General features: G+C 38.5%; 1 protein-coding gene across 2 annotated transcripts in view; it reads left to right on the top strand.

The window, feature by feature from the left end:
* Positions 1 to 20,939, top strand: part of EXOC6B (exocyst complex component 6B) — a 1,420,949-nt gene that overhangs the window by 955,707 nt on the left and 444,303 nt on the right. For both annotated transcript variants that reach the window (XM_053704356.1, XM_053704355.1), the window contains exon 16: positions 7,113 to 7,224. In XM_053704356.1, coding sequence (XP_053560331.1) covers positions 7,113 to 7,224 — 112 coding nt within the window. The remainder of the gene's footprint in view (positions 1 to 7,112; positions 7,225 to 20,939) is intronic.

Below are 20,939 nucleotides of genomic sequence, written 5' to 3'. Positions count from 1 at the left end.
CGAGGCAGGACCTTCTAATACAAGGTCCTTTCAATCATCCAAATCTAATTTCTCTGAGACTGACTGCATGGAGATTGAACGCTTGATTCTATCAAGGCGTGGCTTCTCCGAGTCAGTCATTGATACCTTAATACAGGCTCGGAAGCCTGTCACCAGGAAAATCTACCATAAGATATGGCGTAAATATCTTTATTGTTGTGAATCCAAGAGTTACTCATGGAGTAAGGTTAGGATTCCTAGGATATTGTCCTTTCTCCAAGAGGGTTTGGACAAAGGCTTATCAGCTAGTTCTTTAAAAGGACAGATCTCTGCTCTGTCTATTCTTTTGCACAAGCGTCTGGCAGAAGTTCCAGACGTCCAGGCATTTTGTCAGGCTTTGGTTAGGATTAAGCCTGTGTTTAAAACTGTTGCTCCCCCGTGGAGCTTAAACTTGGTTCTTAAAGTTCTTCAGGGAGTTCCGTTTGAACCCATTCATCAGTGGCGGTTCTAGACAAATTTTACTGGGGGGGCCAAGGTGGGGCCAGTGTTTAATAAGGGGGGCACAAAAAACGGAAACAAATCATATATATATATATATATATATATATATATATATATATATATATATATGTGTGTATAAATGTATATATATTTATAATTTGTGTGTGTGTATATACAGTATATATATACAGTATATATATATATATATATATATATATATATATATACACACACATACATACACACATCCATTCACATCCATACACACACACCCATATATATATATATATATATATATATATATATATATATATATATATATATACACACATAAACATACACACACACACACACCATACATACACATATATACACACACACACCATACATACACATATATACACACACACACACACATACATATACACACATCCATACACATATATACACACACACATATATATACACACGTACATACACATATATATATATATATATATAAATATATACAGTATATATATACACACACAAATACATACACATATACACACAAACATATATACACACACTCATACATACATGCACACACATATACACACATACATACACACACATAAATACACACACACATATATATATATATATATATATATATATATATATATATATATATATATATACACACACATAAACACACATACACACATATATATATATATATATATATATATATATATATATATATACACACACACAAATCCATACACATTAACACACACATATATATATATATATATATATATATATATATACATACACATATACACACACACACACAGATATACATACACACACTGAGTAGAAAAAAATAAAATAAAAAAAGAAGACTATGCACTTAACTAGTGCTACATAGTTCAGATAGCACATTCAATGAAAATGGTGTCAAATAATTATTTACATACATTAGAACAATAAGGAAAACACTCCAGCAGTCATTATTGAGTTGTGGAGGTGAGAGGGCAGACTTATATCTCTTCTGTTCTGGCAGTGTACAGGCTAAAGAAAACGTCTGCAAAACCAACCAGTGACACTTCTGGAACTCTTGTCTGCAGATTGCAGCTGTTAGACCCCCCCGCCCCCACAACAACCCGGGAACTGTAGCACATCTCTGAAAGGGGAGGGGGCACAAGTTTTACTTTGTTACTTTCACTTTGTTAACCCCACGCTTTAACTAGACAGCGTTTCAGGGACAGGGAAGCAGATAAATATCCTTGATCTTGTCCGGTATTTTTCAGTCAGCTCAGTGGCCAGCTCAGGGGGGCCACAGGGGGGGCCAGGGACATTTTTACAGGGGCACTGGCCCCTGTGGGCCCCTGTGTAGAACCGCCCCTGCCATTCATTCCATTGATATTAAACTTTTATCTTGGAAAGTTCTGTTTTTGATGGCTATTTCCTCGGCTCGAAGAGTCTCTGAGTTATCTGCCTTACATTGTGATTCTCCTTATCTGATTTTTCATTCAGACAAGGTAGTTCTGCGTACCAAACCTGGGTTTTTACCTAAGGTGGTTTCTAACAGGAATATCAATCAAGAGATTGTTGTTCCATAATTGTGTCCTAATCCTTCTTTAAAGAAGGAACGTCTTTTGCATAATCTGGACGTAGTCCGTGTCTTGAAGTTTTACTTACAAGTAATAAATGTGAAAAGAAACCAGTGCGCCAAATACCTATATAGGAATAAAAGTGAAAAAACCAACATATAGTGTAATATAATAAGGTACCCCTGTATATATAAATACAAGAGTGAAAACTGCAAAATATATACAGTGTGGAAAAAGTCCCAATCAAACCAATATTGTAGATGATGGAAATGTGATATTGGACAGTTCATCTAGTCCATAATCCAGATTCTGATATCTGGAGCGGATGGCAGGCTGCTTCTTCGAAATTCTTGTCGGTGTCCCAAGATGTTAAATTCTGCAGAAGTAAAAGATAAAAAAAGAAGGCGCCACCATAGTGCACAATCAGATGATTATAACACGCCAAATATATAAGTAAGACCGTACTTACAAGCTGTATGACACTTGAGAAGTGTCACAAATGCCTTCTGGACTGTTGGGAGTCGTCCAGCTAACTCACACTGATAGATATCGGAATTTCTCTGAAGTCGTCCAGCTAACTCACACTGGTGGATATCGAAATTGCTCTGGAGTGTGGGAGCGGCGATAGCAAACAGCATGCAGTATCCAGCCACAGGCTTTTCACAGAGCCGGTTCGTCTAATACTTGTCCACTGTTATGGTAGATACACTAGTAGATATAATGTATCAAATGGATCAAAGTGTTGAATTAAAATGTTGAATAAATGAATGGATTAAAGATAATTCGTGGCAAAAAGTCTTGTAAAAGCAAACAGACTTTATTAGGAGTATAGCAGCACAACGTTTCTCGGTCTCTCCTGACCGTTTCCTCAGGTGCAATATACATAATAATTAAAACCACGAAATTATATTGCCGAGTTTTCGGCGTCTTCTAGAAGGAACAGCGCATGCGTGGAGGTGTGACCACTACTGGAGCTGCCATTGGTTATCATTGTCCAATGGTAGAAGGGATAGTATTCAAGCCTCTGTGTGATATAGACAGCATGAGTAAAACACTGCTAATAGTGTCAGATATACAAAATCAAACCATGCAGGGATCAACTATCCGAGCATGTCGTTGGATCGTGTGTAATATATATATTGATCCATTAAGTATTAGTCTAATAAATGAAAATAAATGGTTATTATAAAAAATATATATATATATATTTCCAATAGGAAGCTCTTAGTGGTGACACCAATCGCGCAACTTAAAAACAAACATTTAAGCAGGTAAAGCTAGAATATCTGTCAGTCTAGATGCAAGTAATATATTATTAACTTAATATACAACATAAAACTATAAACAGCAGCTTCATGTAAGAAGCCTATGTTTATATTTCTAAAACATAAATGAAATTGAAAGTATACACGCAAATATAGCACAACCAGTTGTAAAACTAGATAAAAAAATAATAAGTACAGATAAAACCTACTTAAAGAACATATATATAAAAAAATGCATATATACACATGTGCCAGTACACGTCTGTATCACGTGTTAAATATCTAACTATACATGCATGTATGCATACATACACGTCTCAAATCTCATGAGTATGGCTGAAACCACAACCCAAAAGGCATCACACATGAAATACAATATATCTGTCAAATACCAGTCAGGTTATATCTGTATTGTTAGCACTAGGTATAATAAATAAATAAGAATCCCATCAATGTAATCAACATAATATATATTAAAAAGGGGTGAAAATAATACTAATCAGAATTCAATTAAAATATTAAAAACAGTTTAGTTAAAAGCTACCATATCAATATTGGCATTGAGACCACCAGGGGACAAACTTTTGAGTTTCCATATCCAAAAGGTCTCCCTTTGTCTCAAATGTAAAAACCTGTTTCTGCCCCACTTGGGTAAGATCTGTTCTAATGGAAATATGGAAAAACAATCAGATGGTGTGGAGTGGCAAAGACTAGCATGTTTGGGGATACTGTGGTTTCTGATTTTGTTTTCTATATTTCTTTTGTGTTCCCCCCACCTCTTTTTTAGGGGCCTGGAGGTGGGGGGAACACAAAAGAAATATAGAAAACAAAATCAGAAACCACAGTATCCCCAAACATGCTAGTCTTTGCCACTCCACACCATCTGATTGTTTTTCCATATTTCCATTAGAACAGATCTTACCCAAGTGGGGCAGAAACAGGTTTTTACATTTGAGACAAAGGGAGACCTTTTGGATATGGAAACTCAAAAGTTTGTCCCCTGGTGGTCTCAATGCCAATATTGATATGGCAGCTTTTAACTAAACTGTTTTTAATATTTTAATTGAATTCTGATTAGTATTATTTTCACCCCTTTTTAATATATATTATGTTGATTACATTGATGGGATTCTTATTTATTTATTATACCTAGTGCTAACAATACAGATATAACCTGACTGGTATTTGACAGATATATTGTATTTCATGTGTGATGCCTTTTGGGTTGTGGTTTCAGCCATACTCATGAGATTTGAGACGTGTATGTATGCATACATGCATGTATAGTTAGATATTTAACACGTGATACAGACGTGTACTGGCACATGTGTATATATGCATTTTTTTATATATATGTTCTTTAAGTAGGTTTTATCTGTACTTATTATTTTTTTATCTAGTTTTACAACTGGTTGTGCTATATTTGCGTGTATACTTTCAATTTCATTTATGTTTTAGAAATATAAACATAGGCTTCTTACATGAAGCTGCTGTTTATAGTTTTATGTTGTATATTAAGTTAATAATATATTACTTGCATCTAGACTGACAGATATTCTAGCTTTACCTGCTTAAATGTTTGTTTTTAAGTTGCGCGATTGGTGTCACCACTAAGAGCTTCCTATTGGAAATATATATATATATATTTTTTATAATAACCATTTATTTTCATTTATTAGACTAATACTTAATGGATCAATATATATATTACACACGATCCAACGACATGCTCGGATAGTTGATCCCTGCATGGTTTGATTTTGTATATCTGACACTATTAGCAGTGTTTTACTCATGCTGTCTATATCACACAGAGGCTTGAATACTATCCCTTCTACCATTGGACAATGATAACCAATGGCAGCTCCAGTAGTGGTCACACCTCCACGCATGCGCTGTTCCTTCTAGAAGACGCCGAAAACTCGGCAATATAAGTTCGTGGTTTTAATTATTATGTATATTGCACCTGAGGAAACGGTCAGGAGAGACCGAGAAACGTTGTGCTGCTATACTCCTAATAAAGTCTGTTTGCTTTTACAAGACTTTTTGCTACGAATTATCTTTTATCCATTCATTTATTCAACATTTTAATTCAACACTTTGATCCATTTGATACATTATATCTACTAGTGTATCTACCATAACAGTGGACAAGTATTAGACGAACCGGCTCTGTGAAAAGCCTGTGGCTGGATACTGCATGCTGTTTGCTATCGCCGCTCCCACACTCCAGAGCAATTTCGATATCCACCAGTGTGAGTTAGCTGGACGACTTCAGAGAAATTCCGATATCTATCAGTGTGAGTTAGCTGGACGACTCCCAACAGTCCAGAAGGCATTTGTGACACTTCTCAAGTGTCATACAGCTTGTAAGTACGGTCTTACTTATATATTTGGCGTGTTATAATCATCTGATTGTGCACTATGGTGGCGCCTTCTTTTTTTATCTTTTACTTCTGCAAGTTTTACTTACAGGCTACTAAAGATTTTAGTCAAACATCTGCCCTGTTTGTTGTTTACTCTGGACAGAGGAGAGGTCAAAAAGCTTCGGCAACCTCTCTCTCCTTTTGGCTTCGGAGCATAATACGCTTAGCCTATGAGACTGCTGGACAGCAGCCCCCTGAAAGGATTACAGCTCATTCTACTAGAGCTGTGGCTTCCACCTGGGCCTTTAAAAATGAGGCCTCTGTTGAACAGATTTGCAAGGCTGCGACTTGGTCTTCGCTTCACACCTTTTCATAATTTTACAAATTTTACACTTTTGCTTCTTCAGAGGCTGTTTTTGGGAGAAAGGTTCTACAGGCAGTGGTTCCTTCCGTTTAAGTTCCTGCCTTGTCCCTCCCATCATCCGTGTACTTTAGCTTTGGTATTGGTATCCCACAAGTAATGGATGATCCGTGGACTGGATACACTTAACAAGAGAAAACATAATTTATGCTTACCTGATAAATTTATTTCTCTTGTAGTGTATCCAGTCCACGGCCCGCCCTGTCCTTTTAAGGCAGGTCTAAATTTTAATTAAACTACAGTCACCACTGCACCCTATGGTTTCTCCTTTCTCGTCTTGTTTCGGTCGAATGACTGGATATGGCAGTGAGGGGAGGAGCTATATAGCAGCTCTGCTGTGGGTGATCCTCTTGCAACTTCCTGTTGGGAAGGAGAATATCCCACAAGTAATGGATGATCCGTGGACTGGATACACTACAAGAGAAATAAATGTATCAGGTAAGCATAAATTATGTTTTTTATCAAGTATTAGTGAAACAGTATCAAATCATAATAGTATTGGGCTTTACGCTCAATGAACAAACAATTCAGAATGGAAGATTTCCAATGTTTTACTATGCAAATTCAAGTGATCGTACATATCATTTGTACTAATTTAAGATGGGGTGAAGAATCCCCTTTAATGTATGATGTAATAAAGCTACTTGAGGGGTCAGAGAGCGAATTTTCTCCAAAGTTTTATATCTAATAATTCAGCAGAATTTTCTCAAGAGACCAATGCTACTATATATTTAACAGTTAAAACCTTGGTTTGCATTATATTTTACTTTGGCCTATTATGTTAAAAACTGACATCAAGGAGACCAAAATGTGCTGCTTACTTTAGGCTAAAATATAAAAGTTCAGCAAGTGCTGTGAGTCGCACTGTATTGGGTAATCCTACATGATTGACAGAAATGTAATACTTGTTTGCACATGGTGTCTACTGTGTATTGGTATTTATATTAAATAATAAATAAAGATTCTTTATTTTTTATTTTAGTTCCACAGAAATTGATGACATGATCCGAAAGTCCACAAACTTGTTACTTACTCGCACTTTAAGCAACTGTCTGCAGAATGTCATCAAGAGAAAGAATGTTGGTTTGACAGAGGTAAGACGCCAGCTTTGGAAGCTTACAAATGACCTCACCTGTGCTTTTAGATTGAAGACTTTATTACATGGTGCTGAAAGCATTATGATGTATTATTTATATATTGTACATATGTATGCAGCAGTGTACAGTGGTACCTTGCATATTGATTAAAGGAAGTGCTCTACATGAATTGAGTTACACAAGAATAATGTGACATTGAATCTATTACATAGAAGATGTTTGAATTTGTGTAAGAATCTGAAGTCCTCTTTTTATTATCACATATGTATGTCCCTTTTAGAGTGTCAATCCAAGTAAATGATAACAAAAAATGTAAAATAAATAAATACTGCAAGCTAAATATTTTCTAAGTCTTTTCAAATGTATATCTGAAATTCTGGGTATGACTCAAACATAGGAAATAATATTCGCTCTGTTCCCTTCTTGTTTACCAATCTGTATATCAATACTCGCTTATCTATTGATCTGCAACTCAAGTCTTAGTATATCATCTTATTATTGTTCCCACAAAGGATGCTGGATCTTCGTGAAGACAGAAACTCAGGTAAGTGTAAAGCAAATCATTAAAAAGCCTGGTTCAACTGTGATATGCCAGGGTCAAGTGACTTAGCGTCACAGAAAGGACTTGTGTTCAAACACCGTTATACCAACTGCAGTAAGTGCTTTGTTTATTAATATGGCAGTTTGCCTGATTACTAAGCAGAGGTCTTTTCATACAAAGTCCTGTATGCCCTATGCTTATTGCTTTTTATACCACGTTTGTTATGATTTTATTGTTTTAATGCATTGTACACTTATCTGAGTGTCTTTACAAAGATCCAGAAGCTGATGTAGCTCATTATAGTCAACATCAATATACAAATTGACAAATAAGAAGGGAACAGACTGATCAATATTTGCTATTTTTTGTTTTCTATTCAAAATTTCACATATTCTTGGTAAAGTTTTTAACCAAGACTTGTAAATCATTCTTGGGAAAGCATAACATTTCTCTTCTGTGTCTTTTTTTCTATATAGCTATAGTTCCTGGAATTAGTTTATATTTAATGATTACATATATAAAGATTCAGATAATATAGTGGACATTACAAAGGGGTATTGCACGGTTTGTGGAAAGAGTGGGCCACCAGTAGCATGTTGGCCACCTTGAGCTTTGGCCACTTATGTTTTTTTATAAATAAATAGATCTGGTACAGAATATTTCAGCACAATTTTTCTAAATCACTCAAATTCAATTGTAGGAGTATGTATGAAAAGTTATTTGTACGCTGTCAGTAGTGGAACAAAATATAATAATGTAAATAAAGATTAAAATGAATCGCTGACGTTCACCCGATTTGTTTTGGGGTGGGGAGGCAGATTCCTTCCACCTACACCTGCAGACCTAAACCACCATCAGTAATTATAAAACTGGGTAATGATGCGTCTAATGTTGTTTCAAGCGATAATAAAAACATTTAAAAAAATGAACACACTGAAATAATTTGACATACCAGAGTAGAATAGGATTTAATGTCAGATTCCGAAGCTTGCTACCTTTTTGTTCACTTAGCTATCATGATCAGACAAGCGTTGTATGTTTATTCTGCAGGCAGACTACTATATACAGAATTTGTTCAGGCATTAAGAATTTAGCATTGCTTGAATGATCAGCTTCTCTGCAATCCTCTTAAAGCACTCTGTGTAGTTTGCATTTCTTGCATGTTTGTGAAGAATGAGACTGGGCCAGAATATCTTCACAGCTTAAAATGCATTGACCCAATCAAAAGCCAGCGTAACAAAAACTGAGCAACTGTCTAGTTGTGAGGGAATGACTTTGCCATTAAAGGTAGCACAAAGCGCCACATTCTGTTTTCAGTTTTTTGGGGAACTATGGGAAGAAGTTAAATTAATTACATATACAGTAATATAAGCAAAGCTAAAATAAAACATTACATTGTAATGAGATCCGGGTGTTTGATTTTCATGTTTAGGAACGTCTAGATGTGGTCATGAAATTGGTGCAGGATTTTGTCTATCTCTTCTCACTATACTCAAACATTTCTGAACAAATAAACAAGTACAAATAGTTTCTCGTTCACCCTCATAGAATCATATTTAAGTACTCTGGGGTACATCGCCTTGGCTGCTGGGGTAGGTACAACCCCTTTTGAGTTGTCCTGAGGCTCCTCCATTTCTTCTGTAAACCCCTTTTTCTTTCATGTAATTGGCAAGAGTCCATGAGCTAGTGACATATGGGATATACAATCCTACCAGGAGGGACAAAGTTTCCCAAACCTCAAAATGCCTATAAATACACCCCTCACCACACCCACATTTCAGTTTTACAAATTTTGCCTCCTATGGAGGTGGTGAAGTAAGTTTGTGCTAAGATTTCTACGTTGATATGCGCTTCTCAGCATTGTTGAAGCCCGATTCCTCTAAGAGTACAGCGAATGTCAGAGGGACGTGAAGGGAGTATCACTTATTGAATACAATGATTTCCCTAACGGGGGTATATTTCATAGGTTCTCTGTTATCGGTCGTAGAGATTCATCTCCTACCTCCCTTTTCAGATCGACGATATAATCTCAATTTACCATTACCTCTACTGAGAACTGTTTCAGTACTGATTTGGCTATCTGCTATATGTGGATGGGTGTCTTTTGGTAAGTATGCTTTTTATTACTTAAGACACCTCAGCTATGGTTTGGCACTTTATGCATTTATATAAAGTTCTAAATATATGTATTGTACTTATATTTGCCATGAGTCCGGTTCATGTATTTCCTTCTGCAGACTGTCAGTTTCATATTTGGGTAATATAAACATCTTTTCTCTTGTAAGGTGTATCCAGTCCACGGATCATCCATTACTTGTGGGATATTCTCATTCCCAACAGGAAGTTGCAAGAGGACACCCACAGCAGAGCTGTAATATAGCTCCTCCCCTAACTGTCATAGCCAGTCATTCTCTTGCAACTCTCAACAAGCTAGGATGTTGTAGGAGAGAGTGGTTAAATATAGTTAGTTTATTTTCTTCAATCAAAAGTTTGTTATTTTTAAATAGTACCGGAGTTGTGCTATTTTATCTCAGGCAGTAAATAGAAGAAGAATCTGCCTGAGGTTTCTATGATCTTAGCAGGTTGTAACTAAGATCCATTGCTATTCTCACATATGTCTGAGGGGATTACACAGATGAGGTAACTTCAGCGAGAGAATGGCGTGCAGTTTATTCTGCTATCAGGTATGTGCAGTTATAATTTTTTCTAGAGATGGAAAACACTAGAAAATGCTGCTGATACCGGATTAATGTAAGTTAAGCCTGAATACAGTGATTTAATAACGACTGGTATCATGCTTACTCCCAGGGGTAATACCCTTATGATATTGCAATATAAACGTTTGCTGGCATGTTTAATCGTTTTTATATATGCATTGGTGATAAAAAACTTTATTGGGGCCTAGTTTTTTCCACATGGCTGGCTTAAATTTTGACTAGAAACAGTTTTACTGAGGCTTTCCACTGTTATAGTATAAAAGTTACAGTTGGTGCAGTTAAAATTACAAAGTGTGACATCCAGCTTCCCTCAGGAGTCCCCTGTATGCTATAGGACATCTCTAAAGGGCTCAAAGGCTTTCCAAAGTCATTTATTGGGGAAGGTAGGACCACAGCTTGCTGTGGCAGTTGGTTGTGACTGTTTAAAAAAAACAAAACAAAAAAAAAAACGTCTATTTCGTTTTTTTGATCCGTTTTTTGTACTAAGGGGTTAATCATCCATTTGCAAGTGGATGCAATGCTCTGCTAGCCTATTACATACACTGTAAAAATTTCGTTTGATTTACTGCATTTTTTCACTGTTTTTCAAATTCTGACAAAATTTGTTTCTCTTAAAGGCACAGTACCGTTTTTTATATTTGCTTGTTAACTTGATTTAAAGTGTTTTCCAAGCTTGCTGGTCTCATTGCTAGTCTGTATAAACATGTCTGACATAGAAGAAACTCCTTGTTCATTATGTTTAAAAGCCATGGTGGAACCCCCTCTTAGAATGTGTACCAAATGTACTGATTTCATTTTATGCAATAAAGATCATATTCTGTTTTAAAAAAAATTATCACCAGAGGAATCTGATGAGGGGAAAGTTATGCCGACTAACTCTCCCCACGTGTCAGACCCTTTGTCTCCCGCCCAAGGGACTCACGCTCAAATGGCGCCAAGTACATCTAGGGCGCCCATAGCGTTTACTTTACAAGACATGGCGGCAGTCATGGATAATACACTGTCAGCGGTATTAGCCAGACTACCTGAACTTAGAGGTTAGCGAGATAGCTCTGGGGTGAGACAAAATGCAGAGCATACTGACGCTTTAAGAACCATGTCTGATATTGCCTCACAATATGCAGAAGCTGAGGAAGGAGAGCTTCAGTCAGTGGGTGATGTTAATGACTCAGGAAAGATACCTGATTCTAATATTTCTACATTTAAATTTAAGCTTGAACACCTCCGCGTGTTACTTAGGGAGGTTTTAGCTGCTCTGAATGACTGTGATACCATTGCAGTGCCAGAGAAATTTAGTAGACTGGATAAATGCTTTGCAGTGCCGGTGTGTACTGATGTTTTTCCAATACCTAAAAGGTTTACAGAAATTATTAATAAGGAATGGGATAGACCAGGTGTGCCGTTCTCTTCCCCTCCTATTTTTAGAAAAATGTTTTCCAATAGACGCCACCACACGGGACTTATGGCAGACAGTCCCTAAGGTGGAGGGAGCAGTTTCTACTCTAGAAAAGCGTACTACTATCCCTGTCGAGGACAGTTGTGCTTTTTTAGAGCCAATGGATAAAAAATTAGAAGGTTACCTTAAGAAAATATTTATTCAACAAGGTTTTATCCTACAGCCCATTGCATGCATTGCCCCTGTCACTGCTGCTGCGGCGTACTGGTTTGAGTCTCTGGATGAGGCTTTACAGGTAGAGACTCCATTGGATGACATACTTGGCAAACTTAGAGCACTTAAGCTAGCCAATTATTTTATTTCTGATGCCATTGTTCATTTGAATAAACTAACTGCTAAGAATTCTGGTTTTGCTATACAGGCGCGCAGAGCGCTATGGCTTAAATCATGGTCAGCTGACTTGACTTTAAAATCTAAGCTACTTAACATTCCCTTCAAGGGGCAGACCCTATTCGGGCCTGGTTTGAAGGAGATTATTGCTGATATCACGGGAGGAAAAGGTTGTGCCCTTCCTCAGGACAGGTCCAAATCTAGGGCCAAACAGTCTAATTTTCGTGCCTTTCGAAACTTCAAGGCAGGTGCGGCATCAACTTCCTCTAATAATAAACAAGAGGGAACTTTTGCTCAATCCAAGACGGTCTGGAGACCAAACCAGACCTGGAAAAAAGGTAAGCAGGTCAAAAAGCCTGCTGCTGCCTCTAAGACAGCATGAAGGAACGACCCCCTATCCGGTAACGGATCTAGTAGGGGGCAGACTTTCACTCTTCGCCCAGGCGTGGGCAAGAGATGTTCAGGATCCCTGGGCGTTGGAAATTATATCCCAGGGATATCTTCTGGACTTCAAAGCTTCCCCCCCAAAAGGGATATTTCACCTTTCACAATTATCTGCAAACCAGATAAAGAGTGAGGCATTCTTACACTGTGTACGAGACCTCCTAGTTATGGGAGTGATCCATCCAGTTCCAAAGGAGGAACAGGAACAGGGTTTTTACTCAAATCTGTTTGTGGTTCCCAAAAAAGAGGGAACCTTCAGACCGATTTTGGATCTAAAGATCTTAAACAAATTCCTCAAAGTTCCGTCGTTCAAGATGGAAACTATTCGTACCATCCTACCACTGATCCAGGAGGGTCAATATATGATTACAGTGGATCTAAAGGATGCTTATCTTCACATTCCGATACAAAAAGATCATCATCGGTTTCTCAGGTTTGCCTTTCAAGACAGGCATTACCAGTTGTAGCTCTTCCCTTTGGATTAGCTACAGCCCCAAGAATCTTTACAAAGGTTCTAGGGTCGCTTTTGGCGGTCTTAAGGCCGCGGGGCATAGCAGTAGCCCCTTATTTAGATGACATCCTGATACAGACGTCAAACTTCCAAATTGCCAAGTCTCATACGGACGTAGTACTGGCATTTCTGAGGTCGCATGGGTGGAAAGTGAACGAGGAAAAGTGTTCTCTATCCCCACTCACAAGAGTTTCCTTTCTAGGGACTCTGATAGATTCTGTAGAAATGAAAATTTACCTTGACGGAGTCCAGGTTATCAAAGCTTCTAAATTCCTGTCGGGTTCTTCAGTCCATTCCGCGCCCTTTGGTGGCTCAGTGTATGGAAGTAATCGGCTTAATGGTAGCGGCAATGGACATAGTGCCGTTTGCACGCTTACATCTCAGACCGCTGCAACTATGCAGGCTCAGTCAGTGGAGCGGGGATTACACAGATTTGGCCCCTCAACTGAATCTGGACCAAGAGACCAGGGATCCTCTTCCCTGGTGGCTCTCTCGGGTCCATCTGTCCAAAGGTATGACCTTCGCAGGCCAGATTGGACTATTGTAACAACAAATGCCAGCCTTCTAGGTTGGGGTGCAGTCTGGAACTCCCTGAAGGCTCAGGGATCGTGGACTCAGGAGGAGTCTCTCCTTCCAATAAATATTCTGGAACTAAGAGCGATATTCAAGGCTCTTCAGGTTTGGCCTCAGTTAGCAACTCTGAGGTACATCAGATTTCAGTCAGTCAACATCACGACTGTAGCTTACATCAACCATCGAGGGGGAACAAGAAGTTCCCTAGAGATGTTAGAAGTTTCAAAAATAATTCACTGGGCAGAGATTCACTCTTGCCACCTATCAGCTATCCATATCCCAGGTGTAGAGCACTGGGAGGCGGATTTTCTAAGTCATCAGACTTTTCATCCGGGAGAGTGGGAACTCCATCCGGAGGTATTTGCACAACTGATTCTCCGTTGGGGCAAACCAGAACTGGATCTCATGGCGTCTCGCCAGAACGCCAAGCTTCCGTGTTACGGATCCAGGTCCAGGGAGCCCAAGGCGACACTGATAGATACTCAAGCAGCGCCCTGGTCTTTCAACCTGGCTTATGTGTTTCCACCGTTTCCTCTGCTCCCTCGACTGATTGCCAAGATCAAGCAGGAGAGAGCATCGGTGATTCTGATAGCACCTGCGTGGCCACGCAGGACCTGGTATGCAGATCTAGTGGACATGTCATCCTTTCCACCATGGTCTCTGCCTCTGAGACAGGACCTTCTACTTCAGGGTCCTTTCAACCATCCAAATCTAATTTCTCTGAGGCTGACTGCCTGGAGATTGAATGCTTGATTTGATCAAAGCATGGCTTCTCCGAGTCAGTTATTGATACCTTAATACAGGCACGAAAGCCCGTCACCAGGACAATTTACCATAAGGTATGGCGTAGATATCTTTATTGGTGTGAATCCAAGGGTTACTCATGGAGTAAGGTCAGGATTCCTAGGATTTTATCTTTTCTCCAAGAAGGTTTGGAAAAAGGATTGTCAGCTAGTTTCTTAAAGGGACAGATTTTTGCTCTGTCTATTCTTTTGCACTAGCGTCTGGCAGATGTTCCAGACGTTCAGGCATTTTGTCAGGCTTTAGTTTGAATCAAGCCTGTGTTTAAACCTGTTGCTCCACCATGGAGCTTAAACTTGGTTCTTAAGGTTCTTCAAGGAGTTCCGTTTGAACCTCTTCATTCCATAGATATCAAACTTTTATCTTGGAAAGTTCTTTTTTTTTTTGGTAGCTATTTCCTCGGCTCGTAGAGTCTCTGAGCTATCTGCCTTACAATGTGATTCTCCTTATCTGATTTTTCATACGGATAAGGTAGTCCTGCGTACCAAACCTGGGTTCTTACCTAAGGTGGTATCTAACAAGAATATCAATCAAGAGATTGTGGTTCCATCCTTGTGTTACACAATCTGGACGTGGTCTGTGCTTTAAAGTTTTACTTACAAGCTACTAAAGATTTTCGTCAAACATCTGCTTTGTTTGTTGTCTACTCTGGACAGAGGAGAGGTCAAAAGGCTTTGGCAACCTCTTTTTCTTTTTGGCTAAGAAGCTTAATCCGCTTAGCCTATGAGACTGCTGGACAGCAGCCTCCTGAAAGGATTACAGCTCATTCCACTAGAGCTGTGGCTTCCACTTGGGCCTTTAAAAATGAGGCTTCTGTTGAACAGATTTGCAAGGCGGCGACTTGGTCTTCGCTTCATACTTTTTCAAAATTTTACAAATTTGATACTTTTGCTTCTTCGGAGGCTATATTTGGGAGAAAGGTTTTACAGGCAGTGGTTACTTCCATTTAAGTTCCTGCCTTGTCCCTCCCTTCATCCGTGTACTTTAGCTTTGGTATTGGTATCCCACAAGTAATGGATGATCCGTGGACTGGATACACCTTACAAGAGAAAACACAATTTATGCTTACCTGATAAATTTATTTCTCTTGTGGTGTATCCAGTCCACGGCCCGCCCTGTCATTTTAAGGCAGGTAATTTTTAAATTTAAACTACAGTAACCACTACACCCTATGGTTCCTCCTTTCTCGGCTTGTTTTCGGTCGAATGACTGGCTATGACAGTTAGGGGAGGAGCTATATTACAGCTCTGCTGTGGGTGTCCTCTTGCAACTTCCTGTTGGGAATGAGAATATCCAACAAGTAATGGATGATCCGTGGACTGGATACACCACAAGAGAAATAAATTTATCAGGTAAGCATAAATTGTGTTTTAAAAGAAATTTTTTTCTTACCTGGGGTTTAGTCTTTTTTCAATTGACTACTTCTTGCAAATTGCGGGCGGCATTTGGCCTGCGGGTGAGTCAAATGCTAAACTTTATTGCGTCATTCTTGGCGCGAAAATATTTTTGGCGCCGAAAAATACGTCTGACGCAACTTCGTCATTTCCGGCAACATACTTGATGCAGAGACCTTTCACACGGTTGCGTCATTAGTGACGCGAGTGTTTCATTTCCAGTTATTTTTGGCGCCAAAAAGTTTACGTTACGTTGTGCGTCATACTTGGCGCCAAACTTTTTCATTATTTCAATACCCCATTGATGTTTGCCTCTTGCTTTTTTCTCTATCAGAGGCCTATGCTATTTGCATTTTTTCCCATTCCTGAAACTGTCATATAAGGAAATAGATAATTTTGCTTTATATGTTGTTTTTTTCTCTTACATTTTGCAAGATGTCTCAATCTGATCCTGCCTCAGAAGTTTCTGCTGGAACATTGCTGCCTGACATTGGTTCTACTAAAGCTATGTGCATTTGTTGTAAAATTGTTGAAATTATTTTTGCCGAATGTCATTTGTAATAGTTTTACATGCAGATAGTGTATCCATCAGTAATAGTACATTGCCAGTTGTATTTCCTTCAACTTCTAATGTGCATGATATACCTGTAAATTTTAAAGAATTTGTTTCTGATTCTATCTTGAAGGCTTTGTCTGCATTTCCACCTTCTAATAAACGTAAAAGGTCTTTTAAAACTTCTCATTTAGTTGATGAAATTTCAAATGACCAACAACATAATAATTTATCCTCTTCTGATGAGGATCTATCTGATACAGAAGATCCTTCCTCAAACATTGACACTGAGAAATCTACTTATTTATTTAAAATAAGTATATATTAAAAGAAGTGTTAATTACTTTGGATATTGAGGTAACCAGTCCTATTGACGTTCAGTCTAATAAACGTTTAAATGCTGTTTTTAAACCTCCTGTGGTTTCTCCAGGGGTTTTTCCTATTCCTGGGGCTTTCTGATATGATTTCTAGGGAATGGAATAAGCCAGGTACTTCTTTTATTCCTTCTTCAAGGTTTAAAAAATTGTATCCTTTACCAGCAAAATCTTTAGAGTTTTGGGAAAAGATCCCCAAAGTTGATGGGGCTATTTCTACTCTTGCTAAACGTACCACTATTCCTATGGAAGATAGTACTTTCTTTAAGGATCCTTTATATAGGAAGCTTGAATCTTATCTAAGGAAGGCCTATTTATATTCAGGTCATCTTCTCAGACCTGCAATTTCTTTAGCTGATGTTGCGGCTGCATCAACTTTCTGGTGGGAGAATTTAGCGCAACAGGAATTGGATTCTGACTTATCTAGCATTATTCACTTACTGCAATATGCTAATCATTTTATTTGTGATGTCATTTTTGATATCAAAATTGATGTTAGATCCATGTCTTTAGCTATATTAGCTAGAAGAGCTTTGTGGCTTAAATCTTGGAATGCTGATATGACATCTAAATCTAAATGACTATCTCTTTCTTTCCAAGGTGATAATTTATTTGGTTCTCAGTTGGATTCTATTATTTCAACTGTCACTGGGGGAAAGGGAGTTTTTCTGCCTCAGGATAAAAAACCTAAGGGTAAATCTAAGGCTTCTAACTGTTTTCGTTCCTTTCGTCAGAATAAGGAACAAAACCTCAATCCTCCCCCCAAGGAGTCTGCTTCCAATTGGAAGCCTTCCTCAAATTGGAATAAATTCAAGCCATTTAGGAAACCAAAGTCAGCCCCTAAGTCCGCATGAAGGTGCGGCCCTCATTCCAGCTCAGCTGGTAGGGGGCAGATTAAGGTTTTTCAAGAATATTTGGATAAAATCTTCCAAAATCAATGGATTCAGAGCATTGTCTCTCAAGGGTATCGAATAGGATTCAGAGTAAGACCTCCTGTGAGAAGATTTTTTCTCTCACGTATCCCAGCAAATCCAGTAAAAGCTCAGGCTTTCCTGAAGTGTGTTTCAGACCTGGAGTCTTCAGGGGTAATCATGCCAGTTCCTCCTCAGGAACAAGGTTTGGGGTTTTATTAAAATCTATTCATTGTACCAAATAAGGAAAACTTATTCAGACCAGTTCTGGATCTGAAAATTTTGAATCGTTATTTAAGAGTACCAACTTTCAAAATGGTGACTATAAGGACTATTCTGCCTTTTGTTCAGCAAGGACATTATATGTCCACAATAGACTTGCAGGATGCATACCTTCATATTCCGATTCATCCAGAACATTATCAGTTTCTGAGATTCTCTTTTCTAAACAAGCATTACCAATTTGTTGCTCTTCCATTTGGCCTAGCAACAGCTCCAAGAATCTTTTCAAAGGTTCTGGGTGCCCTACTCTCTGTAATCAGAGAACAGGGTATTGCAGTGTTTCCTTATTTGGACGATATCTTGGTACTAACTCAGTCTTTACGTACTGCAGAATCTCACACGAATCAACTAGTGTTGTTTCTTCGGAAACATGGTTGGAGGATCAATTTACCAAAAAGTTTCTTGATTCCTCAGACAAGGGTCACCTTTTTTAGGCTACCAGATAGATTCAGTGTCCATGACTCTGTCTCTAACAGACAAGAGACGTTTAAAATTGGTCGCAGCATGCCGGCACCTTCAGTCTCAGTCATTCCCTTCAGTGGCTATGTGCATGGAAGTTTTAGGTCTCATGACTGCAGCATCGGACGCGATCCCCTTTGCTCATTTTCACATGAGACCTCTACAGCTTTGTATGCTGAATCAGTGGTGCAGGGATTATACAAAGATATCACAATTAATATCCTTAAATCCCAATGTACGACACTCTCTGACATGGTGGATAGATCACAATCGTTTAGTTCAAGGGGCTTCTTTTGTTCGGCCAACCTGGACTGTGATCACAACAGATGCGAGTCTTTCAGGTTGGGGAGCTGTTTGGGGATCTCTGACAGCACAAGGGGTCTGGAAATCTCAAGAGGCGAGATTACCAATAAATATTTTAGAACTCCGTGCAATTCTCAGAGCTCTTCAGTTTTGGCCTCTTCTAAGAGAGGACAGTTCATTTGTTTTCAGAAAGACAATATCACAACAGTGGCATATGTCAATCATCAGGGTGGGACTCACAGTCCCCAAGCTATGAAAGAAGTATCTCGGATACTTGTTTGGGCAGAATCCAGCTCTTGTCTAATTTCTGCGGTGCATATCCCAGGTGTAGACTATTGGGAGGCGGATTATCTCAGCCGCCAGACTTAACATCCAGGGGAGTGGTCTCTCCATCCAGATGTGTTTTCTCAGATTATTCAGTTGTGGGGTCTTCCAGAGATAGATCTCATGGCCTCTCATCTAAACAAGAAACTTCCCAGATACCTGTCTAGGTCCAGGGATGTTCAGGCGGAAGCAGTGGATGCGCTGACATTTCCTTGGTGTTATCATCCTGCTTACATTTTCCCACCTCTAGTTCTCCTTCCAAGAGTGATCTCCAAAATCATCATGGAACAATCATTTGTGTTGCTGGTGGTTCCAGCATGGCCACACAGGTTTTGGTATGTGGATCTGGTTCGAATGTCCAGTTGCCCGCCTTGGCCACGTCCGTTACGGCCAGACCTACTATCTCAAGGTCCTTTTTTCCATCAGGATCTCAAATCATTAAATTTGAAGGTATGGAAATTGAACGCTTAGTACTAAGTCATAGAGGTTTCTCTGACTCAGTGATTAAAACTGTTACAAGCTTGTAAATCTGTCTCTAGAAAGATTTATTATAGAGTTTGGAAGACTTACATTTCATGGTGTTCTTCTCATAAATTCTCCTGGCATTCTTTTAGAATTCCTAGAATTTTACAGTTTCTTCAGGATGGTTTGGATAAGGGTTTGTCTGCAAGTTCCTTGAAAGGACAAATATCCGCTCTTTCTGTTTTATTTCACAGAAAGATTGCTATACTTCCTGATATACAGTTTTGTACAGGCTTTAGTTCGTATTAAGCCTGTTATTAAATCAATTTCTCCTCCTTGGAGTCTTAATTTGGTTCTGAAGGCTTTACAGGCTCCTCCATTTGAACCTATGCATTCTTTGGACATTAAACTACTTTCTTGGAAAGTGTTGTTCCTTTTGGCCATCTCTTCTGCTAGAAGAGTTTCTGAGTTATCTGTTGTTTCTTGTGAGTCTCCTTTTATGGATACTCAGGATAAGGCAGTTTTGCAGACTACTTTTCAATTTTTACCTAAGGTTGTGAATTCTAACAACATTAGTAGAGAAATTGTTGTCCCTTCCTTGTGTCCTAATCCTAAGAATTCTTTGGAAAGATCCTTACATTCTTTGGATGTGGTAAGAGCTTTGAAATATTATGTGGAAGCTACTAAAGATTTCAGGAAGACTTCCAGTCTATTTGTTTTATTTTCTGGTCCTAGGAAAGGTCAGAAGGCTTCTGCTATTTCCTTGGCTTCTTGGTTGAAACTTTTGATTCATCAAGCTTATTTGGAGTCGGGTCAGGCCCCACCTCAGAGAATTACAGCTTATTCTACTAGATCAGTCTCCACTTTGTGGGCTTTTAAGAATGAAGCTTCAGTTTATCAGATTTGCAAAGCGGCAACTTGGTCCTCTTTGCATACATTTACTAAATTCTACCGTTTTAATGTATTTGCTTCTTTGGAAGCAGTTTTTGGTTGAAAAGTTCTTCAGGCAGCTGTTTCAGTTTGATTCTTCTGCTTTTGATTTAATTCTTTTTCTTTCAAAAATGAAATAAACTTAATTTTTTGGGTTGTGGATTCATTTTTTTCAGCAGAATATGGCTGTTTTTATTTTATTCCCTCCCTCTCTAGTGACTCTTGAGTGGAGATCCACATCTTGGGTATTGATATCCCATATGTCACTAGCTCATGGACTCTTGACAATTGCATGAAAGAAAACATAATTTATGTAAGAACTTACCTGATAAATTCATTTCTTTCAT

This window comes from Bombina bombina, chromosome 2 (genome assembly GCF_027579735.1).
Source record: "Bombina bombina isolate aBomBom1 chromosome 2, aBomBom1.pri, whole genome shotgun sequence".
Lineage (NCBI taxonomy): Eukaryota > Metazoa > Chordata > Amphibia > Anura > Bombinatoridae > Bombina > Bombina bombina.
The sequence above is the reverse complement of the archived record's forward strand: the minus strand, read 5'-3'. Positions and strand labels throughout refer to the sequence as shown.